The sequence below is a fragment of the Vanacampus margaritifer genome, chromosome 1 (genome assembly GCF_051991255.1).
Source record: "Vanacampus margaritifer isolate UIUO_Vmar chromosome 1, RoL_Vmar_1.0, whole genome shotgun sequence".
Classification (NCBI taxonomy): Eukaryota; Metazoa; Chordata; class Actinopteri; order Syngnathiformes; family Syngnathidae; genus Vanacampus; species Vanacampus margaritifer.
In genome coordinates, this window is record NC_135432.1 from 64539837 (window position 1) to 64552977 (window position 13141).

At 38.1% G+C, this 13141-nt stretch overlaps 2 protein-coding genes across 4 annotated transcripts; one reads left to right on the forward strand and one right to left on the reverse strand.

Annotated features, from left to right (window-relative positions):
• Nucleotides 1-14: 14 nt before the first annotated feature.
• On the reverse strand, nt 15-5258 carry LOC144048730 (uncharacterized). Of its 2 annotated transcripts, none has more exons than XR_013293417.1 (5): nt 5118-5258; nt 2037-2307; nt 1860-1952; nt 1696-1779; nt 15-1592 (listed from the first exon to the last, which is right to left on the reverse strand). XR_013293417.1 is itself a non-coding variant. In XM_077560998.1 (5 exons), the coding sequence occupies exons 1-5, from the start codon at nt 3071-3073 to the stop codon at nt 1575-1577; spliced, it is 492 nt and encodes a 163-aa protein (XP_077417124.1). In that variant the 5' UTR covers nt 3074-3262; the 3' UTR covers nt 15-1574. The 2 variants fall into 2 exon arrangements, 1 of the variants encoding a protein (XP_077417124.1); XM_077560998.1 differs by lacking the exon at nt 5118-5258 and adding an exon at nt 3048-3262.
• Nucleotides 4713-12865, forward strand: LOC144048694 (rab GTPase-activating protein 1-like). Of its 2 annotated transcripts, none has more exons than XM_077560945.1 (8): nt 4713-5274; nt 6757-6861; nt 7020-7130; nt 7723-7827; nt 9148-9231; nt 9302-9373; nt 10637-10900; nt 12171-12865. In XM_077560945.1, the coding sequence occupies exons 1-8, from the start codon at nt 4900-4902 to the stop codon at nt 12363-12365; spliced, it is 1311 nt and encodes a 436-aa protein (XP_077417071.1). In that variant the 5' UTR covers nt 4713-4899; the 3' UTR covers nt 12366-12865. The 2 variants fall into 2 exon arrangements, with proteins under 2 accessions (XP_077417071.1, XP_077417064.1); XM_077560938.1 differs by having other exon boundaries at nt 4718-5274; nt 6754-6861.
• The last annotated feature ends 276 nt before the right edge of the window (nt 12866-13141 follow it).

The window sequence follows — 13141 nt, forward strand, 5'->3', positions numbered from 1 at the left end:
CGTGGCAAAAAAGACAATTTTGTAAAGCTGTTTATTGGACTAAAACTAAGTAACAGAAACATCAACCAACATCAATCCCCAAAATTCTTATAGCTGCCGTATTAATGTATTCAATTAATCGGATTAAATATAAAGGCTTGGTGCAATGGAGCGCCACCTCAAAAAGTCAAAAAGCATCACAGGTGCTTCATGAAGCTTCATTTGTCCATCACTCGTTCTACGTATTGCCTACCAATAAACATTGCGCTCTAAAAACAGCAGTCAAAAATAACCCAATTTGGGTCAAAAAGACCCAACTGCTTTGGTTAATAATTGAAACCAAATGTTGGGTTATATAAATAAACCAAGAAATTGGGGTAGTTTCAAAATGTGTTTTTTGGTTTTGGTTGTCAAAATCATTAATACACTAAAAACAGTTGGGTCAAGAATAACCCAATTGGGGTAAAAAAGGGATTGACCCAACTGCTTGGGTTAATCTTTAAACCTAATTCAAAATTAGTTTTTTCATTTTTGGTTGTCAAAATGACAATGACCCAATTTGGGTTAAAACTGGACTGACATTTTTTTAAGAGGGCTGTACAAAACTGGGTCAATTTGATTTTTTTATTTGATTTTTTAGGGGAGGATCTTTTTTATAAAATGACCCAATTTTTGGGGCGATTGTACCCAACAAAGCAATTGGGTTAAATTTACCCAAGTAGTGACTTGCTCCATTTTTGACCCAACTCTTTTTAGGGTGGAAATGGGTCAAAAAGGGAACGACCCAACTGCTTGGGTCAATCTTTAAACCAAAATGTTGGGTTAAATAAACCCAAAACAACCCTTTTGTGTGTGCAATTCAAAAACAGTTTTTTCATTTTTTGTTGTCAAGATGATTAACACACTCTAAAAAACAGTTGTACCAATAACCCAATTTGGGTTAAAACTGGAGTAATTTTTAGGAGGGTTGTACAAAACGTTTTTTTTCTTTTTAACAAAACGACCCAATTTTGGGGGCGATTTTACTTAACAACCCAATTGGGTCAAATTGACCCAAGTAATGACTTGCTCCATTTTTGACCCAACTGTTTTTAGAGTGCACACAAATTCCATGAATTGGGTTATGGATTATTCATTTGACCCAACTTTTTAGTCGAAATAACCCAATTTGGGTTATTTTTGACCCGGCTCTTTTTAGAGTACACACAAAACCCAAAACTGGGTCAATTTAACAATTTTTTGGGGGGTTATTTTGTATAAACAGACCCATTATTGGGGAGGTGGTGGTGTGGGAGCTTAGTACATAAACCAAAACATTGGGTCAAATTGAACCAAGTAGTGACTCTGTCCATTTTCACCCAACTCTTTTTAGAGTACATGATATTTTTAAAATGGGAGTTGTGTGTGTAGAATTGATTTCAGTTCATTTGACCTCAAAGAACTGGCCATCTTTAAAGGGGAATTTGGTCAGCTGGCGCTCCTCACTGCCCCAGGAGCCAGACAGGAAGGAGTTTCACACAAACACTTCCTCAGGTTTGAAGCGAGGGTTCAAGTGCAGCGCCTGGCTCCAGCCATCTTTCAGCATAAGGTTGATTTCAAAACTGCAATTCCCGCTGCAATTGGAAAATAGTCAAGAAAATTGCATGTGAATGCTTACGCAATTTAAAAATTAAAAATGTGTTTTTGTTTTGGGAGCTGGAGTAACAAAAATCTCACATTGTTATTTGTTTCCATATCGAGTTTTTGCGCGCATGTCACGTTTTCAGTCGAACATAAGATCGCGTTGTCCACGGGTTCCTCCTGATGGAAAGAAAAATAGGAATTAGCGTCGTCATGGCGTCCCGTGACTTTTGGTCGGTTCATCGGGGCCGAGTACTCACAATCTTGACCTTTCCCACTCGAGCCATCTCGTTGATGAGCTCCAAAGCCACTAGTTGAGTCCGGTTTACTCCAGAGTGATTTGACACCAAAAACTAACAGCGTGAGACTTGATTCAGTTCAGCATCAGCTATTAGATCGAAAAGTCGTTGGCAATATTTTTACATGGCGGGGCTGACCTTGTTAATCACTGTGACCTCGGAAGTCAGTCGTGAATTCCTCTCCATTCTCCACGATGCCGTCCAAATTCTCCAAGCTGTTTTCGCTGGCCACGATGGCGTCCAAATTCTCCAAGCTGTTTTCGCTGCATCCGCTGCCAAAGGCGTGCATCGGCACCTGGACCAAGATGGCCACCAGGATAGACAACAGGAGAGCAGCCACGACTGCCACATGCCAGGTCCGCACGCCACCCTCAGAAGGTAAAAGCAGCTCTCTCGACTGATCTCTCGGCTGAAAGGACAAAAGTGGCATCGATGAGAAGATTAAAACATTTGTAAACGTAATGTTTTGATTGGAATTAAATTCTACTCAAATAGCGCCGTCGGACCCCGAGCTCAACGACTGGCTTCAATGTGATGTCATTCGACGCTTGTTTCTTTTTCTGCCCATTTCACTAAATTTTTAGCCTAAAACGTATTGTAGCGTTGGTGACATAATTAGACCAAGCTAACAGTTCTTTACAAAACAGCAGGCTGTAACTACGCCACAACACACAACAACCAATGGACTATATGCCACGGAGGAGGCGGGACTTCCGCCCCCCCTCAACTTTGTTTCAGTTTCCGGTTTGCGACGTGTGGGACGCTTCCCAGTACTTGCTTCCCCCTTTTTGCCCCTCGATTGCGCGTTCCCGTCGACGGGGTGCGAGGCTGCGAGTGTGTCGTGTCTTTCTCTGGGGGGGCGCAGGGGTGGGGGGTGCGAGTGTTGGAACGCGCCTAGCAGTGGACGGAAACAGCGCTGACCCGGAAGTCGGAAGTCCGTGGCATAGCACGCGCAGCTTCCAACAGCCTTTGACGCCCTCACGGCCTGTCCAGACCAAATTTGGGTTTAAGAAAATAATTCCAATGCATTTGATTGGGCGTCAATTATGCGCGGATTTTGTCAGAAAGGTGCTGACATTTACAGTTTAGCTTTCCAAAGCGGTACAGAGAACTGATGCTTATTAAAAAGTCAACTGCCGGGTAACTCACGTGATGAGAACCGTCACGAAGAGCATAAGAAATGGGCATTTCGTTTTGTCAAGCGAAGGACGCTTGCCGCAGATATCCAGACGGTTCGATTGGATTTTGAGGCTAGACCGCTGGCGGGGAGAAGCGTTTGTGTATTTGTTTTGTGACGCACTTTGCGTTGCTTTTTATGTATGAAAAAATGCGAAAGTGTGACATTTCAAAGAATGAAAGGTGTTACAAGCTACTAAATAAAGCTTTGATTGAATGATGGAGAACTTCCGAGGCCACGACGCGGTGCAGTTGGAGGGCTGGAAACAACGTCACAAAGTAACGCTGTGACCCGCGTTCGGCAACCTGAAGGTTATGGCGAGGTCAAACCCAGCACGAGACATGATGTCATAAGCAACGTTTCTATACGCAGGGTTTAGATGGATACCGCCCCTAAAAAAATTAAATACAAGTTTGTCTGTGTGTGTGTGTGGAGCGAAAATGAAAAAATGCTTTTTAAAAAACGAAAAATAATCGAAAGTACAACTTATATTTATAAAATGTCTGGGTTCGTTTTAAAAGTAATATTTTGGTATTGCTACAGAAGAACCAAGTCGGTAGTTTGTGACTCTTTTTTTTTTTCACTCAACAAATACTGGAGTATTTGTGGCAGTACGGAGCCTAAATGAATAAATAAATAAAACAAAATGAACCGCATATCCTCTCTCTTTTTATTTTATTTTAAAGAAACTAATAATTTACATATAATTTAAAAATAGCCGAATTTAAAAAACAAAAGTCAAACCGATATAAAAACTACAATGAAAAGTCCAGCCCTTGCAAACCTGGTGGTGCGTTCAATATTTGATGCGTATTGAGATGATGTACATTTAAATTAGACAAACAGATGAGAATATATAACGACTTTTTGCCAATGTCATTCAGCTCATTTCTTGCTGATTTGCGTGCGCAAACACTCAACATTCACAACAAGCAGAGCTTGTTAACAATCCTTCAAAAACGACGCTTCAAGCCACTTAATCCCAGTTCAAATTGAATTTAACATGAAATAAAAGAATTAGAGGGATGCACAATATCATTCGAAATGAAGTTCAAATCAGACAAAACAGTCGGACTGTTTTAGTGGCCAGGTGAAGCCCCAAGAATCACTCGGGCTAAATGCCGCCATCTAGTGTTCAGATTTCAAACTAGCGCCTCAAAGTACAGTTTTAAACTAGGGTTAGGTTTCAAAGTAGGGTTTGAAATGATGGTTTGGGTTTCAAATGAGTTTCAGAACAGTAGGTTTCCAAACCAGGGTCAAAATTTAGAACAGTGGCTATAAAATTATGGGTTTAAAAAAGATTCAACTGTCAAGATATATGTTCTGTTTCAAATGAGAGTTTTAAGAGGGTTTTAAACTCGGGTCCGAGTTTCAAATTAGGGATTCAAACTAGGTTTTTAAACTACAAGCTATAGTTTCCACAATAAGGCTTTCAAACTAGGATTAGGGTTTCAAAGTAGGGTCAATTTATAACAGTGGCTATAAAATTGTGTGACCTCAGTTTTTAAATATATGGGTTCAAATTAGGGATTTGAACTTGTTTTTATTATTATTATTATTATTATTATTCCATTTTAGTTGTGAATTTGAAAAAAATATATATCGTTCTACCTTTCAACTTGAAATACCAGGAAGCATATGCGATCTAACAAAAGAATATGTGAAAATCAAAACAAGGGTGTGTTACAATTAATGTTTTGGTATTTTTCTTTCGCTTTTCCTGCTCGACTCGTTTGTCCCGCCGGGACCTCATTAGCATAATAATGCTACTTTCGAAGGATCCTCCTCCTCCTCATCTTCATCTTGTCGGCGTTATTATGTTGAATGCGTCCGGCAGGTTCTGTCGGATTCTGTGCCAGAAACAAACGAGTGAAAGGACGCAGATCGACCAAGTGTTGCTCTCCATGTTTCCTTCGCAGGTCTCAGACACAAACCCGGTGGAACCTGTTGCACTTGGCACCTGCTCGCCCGATTCAATCGGTCGTCAAGCGGACTCCTCCTGCCTTCCATTTCACCACCGTTTCGGACTTGCAACAACCCACCCGTAGGGATTTGATCCTGGTTCCTTGGCGTTTCCGGGAGGTCAAGATGATGCAGGAGGTGTCGGTCACGGTGTCCTGCGACGCTCAGCTGGCGGAGCAAATGAGCGAGGAGGAGATCTTGGCCTGCCTGGTGGCCGAAACGGGACCTCACTTCCTGGTAAGCAAAACGGAACCGGAGACCTCACGTGTTGCACACGAACGGAAGCAAAACAACAAACAAAAAACAGATTGGACTCTTCCAGGATTATTAGCAGGATTATTATATAAGGGGAAGCCCCCCCCCACACACACACACACACACAGTTTTTTTTGATTTATTGACAATAACATGCTCTATGCTATGCAGCCCCACTAGTCTATAAATGGTATTGTGGTCAATATTGTGTTAGTGCAATATGAGTTAAGCAGCAAAATGCAGCAGTTTTTATCAATATCAGAAGGCGGCCATTTTGCCACTTGCTGCCGTGTGAAAATGACATCACATTTGCTCAGGTTTCAGAGCAGCTGTGATGTCATCTTTAGTGGGCAGCAAGTGACAATATGGCCGCTCCCCGAGATGGATAAAAAAAAAAAAAAGACGGCTGGATTTTGCTTCACAACTCATATTCCAAAAATGTAATATTAACTCATTCACTGCCATTGACGATTATAAACGTCAAAAAATCATTTTAACCATTTCTATTAGTTAAACTTTTTTTTTTTACTTTTGTTTACAAGAGTATGAAAACCTAGATTTTTTTTTATTGTACATTTAGAACAGATGTAAAATTTATGATTATTCGTGAGTTAACTATTGAAGTCATGCGATTAATTACTATTACAAATTTTTATCGCCTGACGCCCCTAATTTTTAATAATCATCTTGTCAGGTGATTACATTTTTTAATTGTAATTAATTGCATGAATTCACCAGTTAACTCACAATTAATCACACATTTTATATCTGTTCTAAATGTAGAATAAAAAAATATTCTAGGTTTTTATACTCTTGTTAACAAAAGTGGAAGAAAATGTTAAACTAATAGAAATAGTTCAAAGGAATTTTTGACGTCTATAGCCGTCAATGGCAGTGAATGAGTTAAACATTGTTTCCCCCTCTTTTTTGGGGGAGAATCAAAGCACCAATTTAAAGCAACACTAAGGAACTTTCAGTTGATGTGGATAATGGCGCCGCCATATGGACAAAAGTGGTAACGTTATGCCTAAAAGAAGACCACATTTCCCATAAGGACAAGCGCATCGTTTTTTTTTTTTTCATGCGTCGGCATTGAAATTGGCTTCAGTCTTTGTAACAAATGGGAAAAGGGGGAAGTGACGTATGCCATAATGCGGTCAGCACATTTGTAGTTGTTTTATGTGTGGCGGCGTTCCTACCATCCTCCTCAAAGTTGCTTAGTGGCAGTAAAAATGATACAGACGCCCTCAGGCCATGGCAAAGGTACCATTCAACTAGTTTTAAGTCGATGTTTCATTATGAAAATGTTTTATTCAGGTTGAAAAGTTACTTAGTGCTACCTTAAAAGTTACACTACTACCAATTAAACAATGGCACATTTCCCCTCTATTTGGGTGAGTGAAAGCAACTCCATTGCAATAATGAAGGTGCTTTAATAATTGTTGACTTTTTCTCTGTCAGAAGATCCCAACGAAGAAAGCCAAACGGAGAGAAAGCCGCCTTCAACTGATGGACGAGAAGGAGGAGGAGGAGGAGGAGGAGGAGGAAGACCCCCTCAACAAATGCCAGGTGGGAAAGCGGCCAAACTCCCCTCGGAAACGGACACATTTAAGACAAACCCGAAAATATCTCCGCATGGCGAAGGCGTACGTGCCTCCGCCTGCGTGTTCTCGGCGCTGGCGTGCGCCGCCGACTCCAACTGCCTGTTGCGTTTGCGCCGCCCGCAGATGGAGAACCGTCGTCTTCAGCAGGCCAGCCTGCGACTAGAGCAGGAGAACGACAACCTGGCCCACAGGCTCATCACCAGCAAAGTGGCCCTCAGGAGCGCACTGGACAAAGTAGGGCCTCCGGGGTTTTTTTTTTTCCATTTTTTTTTGTTTTCTTACAGAAAATGTGCAATTTTGGGGTCTTTTCAAATTAAAAAAATATATATTTGTCTTTAGAAAGTGGTTTTATCAAAGTGTGGTACTAATACCAAAGAGGGCTCTCAGTTTCAAAAAGGCGCGTGCAGGGCCGGCGCTAGCCTATGTGGCACCCTTGGCGAGATGATATTCGGTGCACCCGCCTCCATCGGCCATTTACATACAGTATATACACTTACAAGACATTGTCTTTAATTTGCACAATTTCAAATATAAAATTAAATTTTTTTCTTAATATTTTTTTTTTATATATTTTTTTTAAATCTTTTTTTTTTTTTTTTATTAATCAAGGGGCCACTCAGAATATGAGCAGGCATGTTGCCCATCCCTGACATAAAGTGAATTCTATATTTTTTTTAAACAGCAGAAAAAAACTTACAAAAACATTACTGTGGAATGATTTAATAGCAGTTTGTGTGTGTACTTTTTTTAAATTTTTTTTAACAAAGTGTCATAAAAGTGCAATGAAATGACTTTTGTCAATCTTTCGTTGTGGTGTTGTTGCCAGGCGGAGGATAGCGTGGAGATGCTCACCAGCGACCTTACGCTGACCCGACGTCAACTGCAGGCCACCGAGGAGGAGAAGCAAGGGAAGGAGGAGGAGGCGGCCATGGTGGGTGTGATGATGCAATCCTAAACTTCAGCCACGAGGGCTGCATCGTGATAGTGATGTCGTCATGCTAATTGTCATTAGGTGAATATGTGACGGGTGCAGAAAAATGCGCAGTAGGCAGGCAAGCCTTCTCAATTATTTTTTGTCAGTACACTTTCTAATGTGAACTCGCTGACAATGAGAGTGCCACTGCCACCTATTGTGGTGGATGCGCAATTACACTTCGTTCTGAAAAAAACGACACGTTACCTCGGGTCACATGATGCACCTCCCCTACGCCGGCCCGCCCCCTATTTTAAGATTTTAACAATGACATAATATTTTTTAAAAGTGTGATATCGTGCATATTCAACTTAAAACATTTAGAATGTTAATTTCTTAAATAATGTGATAAAATGGTGCGGCAAACTTTTTTTTCTCATAAAAAATACATTGAAAAAGTGTGAAATATTTGTATTGTTAATTTATACAAATAATATTTATGTGTGACAATTTTTCATTAAACTGTTTTTTACATTAAATAATTTAAAAGAAGTGTGATGTCACGTAACACTGACCTTAAAACATTTATTTTGTTAATTTACTATAAATAATATTTAAGACAATTAAAGTGTGACAATTATTTTTTTTTACCTTAAAAATTTAATTTTAAAAAGTCTCATATCTTGTAATAGTCAATCTAAAACATTTTAACAAGCAGTTCAGAAGATGGATGGATGGATTTAATAGTAATAATGTGTTTTTTTTTAAACAAATAGTTTGACAAATTTCCATTGAGTTGTTTTTTCTACAATTAAAAAAATAAAAATAAAAGTGGCATATTTTGAAACAATCAAACTTGTTTTGTTTTTTTAAATAAAATTAAAAAAAAATAGTTAACGTGCTTTATTTCAAGAATTTCACTTTTTGTATTTTTTTTATTTAATAGTAATGATAATAATAAAAAGAAACATGCTTTATTTCAACACTTTCACTTTTCTAATGACCATTTTGGGCTGTATTTTTTGTGACCCGCTCAAATCCGGCACAGCGGGTTGGCTAAATTTGGGCGGAGGTGTGCTAAACCGGGTGTTGGTAATTTAGCGGATGGCTGTGGTGGATCTTTCGGTCGGTGAGCTGCACTACTGTGGGGGTGTTTACACAGAATAGTTCTCACGTCGCTGTGCCGGCTAGTGAGTTGATTTAAAAATATATACATAAATATATATAATAATGACAAAAATCATATTAGCAATACTACTACTACTATTAGTAATAATAATAGTAATAATAATAATAATGCAGACCCAAGCCATGACTATCTAACTCTTGTATTAAAAGTTGAAGGAAGTGTTGCGACGGGAGCTGGAAAGTGCAGAGCAAGAAGTGAAGCGGTCATCAGGCATCATAGCAGACTACAAACAGGTACTGTGCCGGAGACGCGTGTTGATGATGTCATAAGTCACATGACGTTGACGCGCTCCCGTCGCTTTAGATCTGCACTCAGCTGACGACCCGTCTGGAGAGGCAACAGGACGCTCACTTGCAAGAGGTTCACTCGCTCAAGGTGACATTTCAGTACACGAGGGTGAATAAGTTCAAAAAAAAAATAGGGGTGTGAATTGCCTAGTACCTGGCGATTCGATTTAATGCCGATTAATCACGATACGAATATATATATAAATTGATTATTGCTTCTTTTTTTTTTGTACTCAAAATTTTGAAAATACTAATCAGTAGTGATAGACAAATGAAGCTTCATGAAGCACTTGTGATATTTTTTTACTCCTTTAGATGGCACTGGAAATGTAATCAATTTTCATCGCCATTATCTTCAAACCAAGAGCACCATCTAGGAGTTTAAAAAAATAAAATGCAAGTGCATCATGAAGGTTCAAGAAGCTTCATTTTCTCATCACTACTAATCACTAAACTTGTACATGTAAACTGTAAGATTTGTATATTTATTTGAAACTTCAGACTTATAACTGTGAGCCACATTGCAAACAAATATTAAGGTTTAATGTTCCATTAATATAACATTCTTCCATGCTTAACTCATTCACTGCCATTGACGGCTATAGACGTCAAAAATTCATTTGAATTATTTCCATTAGTTTAAAAAAAATCTCCTTTTTTTTAGCAAGAGTATGAAAACCTAGAATAAAATTATCGTACATTTTTTTAAACAATCTTTTCTTCTTTTTTCTTTTTTTTTCAAAAGTACATTTATTTTTATTTTTGGTTTTTAATCTCTTTTAAAAAAGAAAAAGAAAAGATTATTAAAAATTAGGGGCATCTGGTGATTAAATTTTTTAATCATAATTAATCGCATGGCTTCACTAGTTAACTCCCGATTAATCACAAATTTTATATCTGTTCTAAATGTACAAAAAAAAATTATAGGTTTTCATACTCTTGTTAACAAAAATGGCAAAAAATGTTAAACTAATAGAAATAGTTCAAATGAATTTTTGACGTCTATAGCCGTTAATGGCAGTGAATGAGTTAAATTGCGAACCCTAACCCTGTTTCCATCAAAAATTCGGCCACATATTGAATCGATACGAGAATTGCGCATTGTAATATCGCGATATATCGTCCAATCGATTTTTTTTAACACCCCTAATTGTTACAATTTTCTCAGTTAATCCTCATAACGTTTTGTTATTTGTTATTGCGGAGTTTTCTTTTTGAAAAAAGTATGACATTGTCAAATCTTTTTCCCCGTAACATAGCAAGTCTTATTTTCGTAATATTTTGACTATATTCTTCTCATTCTAAATTCATTGTTACAATTCTCCGACCTTTGACCTTTTGTGTATTCCAGAGTGCCATGAAGGCCTGCGCGCATTGTCGTCATCACGCGGCGGAATACGAAGAAGGAGAAGCGTCCGACGCGTCGCCTTCGCCGCCGCATGACCACAGCGCCGTGGTGGTGCCGGAATGGGATCAGCAGCACTCGGGTCCCACCCAAGCGGAACTGAGACGGGAGAACCAGGAGAGGGCGTCCCTCAAGGCTCAGATCAGGCAGCTGGAGAAGGAGCTGGCTCAGACTAAACTGCAGGTGGTGGAGGCCAACTGCAAGATCCAGGTGCAGTCAAATGCAGTTTGAATCATGAGAACAATAACATTGTAATGTTAAGACCGAAAAGTAATCGTGCTTTGATCATTTATACACATGAAATCCAGAATAAAAAAAATAAAAAAGTAATGACAAAAACTCAAAATGTGCTGTGAAAAATTCTGAACAGGATGTAACTTTTGAGAAAAAAATTTGGTATGACAAATTGTAATGTAACGAGGAAGAAGTCAGAATGATACAATGAAATTGTAAAAAAAAATAAATTGTAAGTTGTAATGTTACGATCCAACATTTGAAATGTAAATTTTACGGCATGGCGCAACGTAACGAGGAAAAAGTCAGAATGTTCCAACAGACTTGTAATGTAATACAAGAAAAAGTCCGACTACGACTACTATAATGTCGCCATTTTGAGACGAGAAAACAAACTGAATGCTCCAAGAAAAAGTTGCAAAGTTACGAGACAAAATATGAAATGTAAAAAGCAAAAAAAGTCTTAATTAGGGGTGTCAGGCGATTTCAATTTGTAATCGTAATTAATCGCATGACCTCAATAGTTAACTCACGATTAATCACAAATTTTATATCTGTTCTAAATGTACATTAAAATGTACAATAAAATACTACGTTTTCATACTTAACACAAAAGTGGAAAAAAAATAATTTCATAATTGATGAAATTGAGTTCAAATGAAAAGGATGTACTGTAATGTAAAAGACGAGTGTGATATTGATTTGTGTTGAGGTCATTTTTCTGCCACTAGATGGCACGGTTGCATTTGTTTTTATTGTACATTTAGAACAGATATAAAATTTGTGATTAATCGCGACTAGGGAAGTCATGCGGTTAATTCCGATTACAAATTGTAATCGCCCGATGCCTGATGAATTTTTAATAATCTTTTATTTTAAAAAAACAAAACTGAAATAATTATTTTTTCAAATGTTTATTTAATTTTTTTATTTAAGAAAATATTATTTAAAAATTAGGGGCGTCAGGCGATTCCAATTTTTAATCGTAATTAATCGCATGACTTCACTAGTTAACTCACGATTAATCACAAATTTTATATCTTGTTCTACTACAATAAAAAAAAAATCTAGGTTTTCATACTCTTGTTAACAAAAGTGGGAAAAAATGTTAAACTAATGAAAATAGTTACAATGAATTTTTGACGTCTATAGCCGTCAATGGCATTGAATGAGTTAAAATAGTCGTAATGTTACATGTGACAAATGATCATGTAACGCGTCAAAATGTCATATTTTGGTTGTGCAGGAGCTGGAGCACGAGAGGGGCATCCTGGCCAACAACCTCCAGGATGCCAAGAACAACTGGATCAGCAAGGCCTTCACCTCGCTGCGCACGTCCACCGACGGAGGGCCGAGCGCGGGGGGGCGGGGCCTGCACGGGGCCTCCCTCTCCGGATGGAAGCTGTCGTGGCCTCACAAAGACAATCGAGAACACGTGTGACGCACGCTCACGCTGAACCCTGGTCCTGGAGAGACACCGCTTTTCCATGTCTCCCTCCACCAACACACCTGATTCGATAACAGGATCGTTATCAGGCTTCTGCAGAGCTTGCTGATGAGCTGATCGTTTGAGTCAGCCGTGTTGGAGGTGGGAGACATGGATGCTGCATCAGGGTTGAAGGATAAATCGGCATCATTTTTTACTCACTTTGGACACAAGAGGGCGCTTTGGAGCAGGTGAAGGTTCTCCAATAACGGCAGCCTCTCGGGACTTGAACAGAAGCTTTTTTTATCCGTGGATTATGAATTTCCTGTTTTATGTGAAAATCAAAAAACTTTTTGGGTGTTTTTAAAGAAAACGGACAAAAAAATATTTATCCCATTATAAGAAGTTATGATAATTATTTTTGTCGTTTTTTCAATGAAAACAAAGAAATATATATTTATATATATTTAACAAAGTAAATAAAAAAATATTTCGAGGGGGTTTCAGACAATAAATATTAGTTTGTTTGTTTTTTATTCCAAATAAGAAAAAAATGGAAAAAATAGACAAAAACTAAAAGAAGAGAATGTTTTCCAAAAATTATTTTGTGTAAGTTTGTATCAGAAAATAAATCAATTAAATTTTATTGATTTTTGAGAGAGAAAAAATATTATAATAATATAATAATATTCTGAAAAACAAGAAAAAAATTAACATTGTTGTTGCCATTTTAAAAAAAACACAGTCAGTGTTGCTGTTTTTGCAGCAAAAAACAAGAAAAAAACATATTA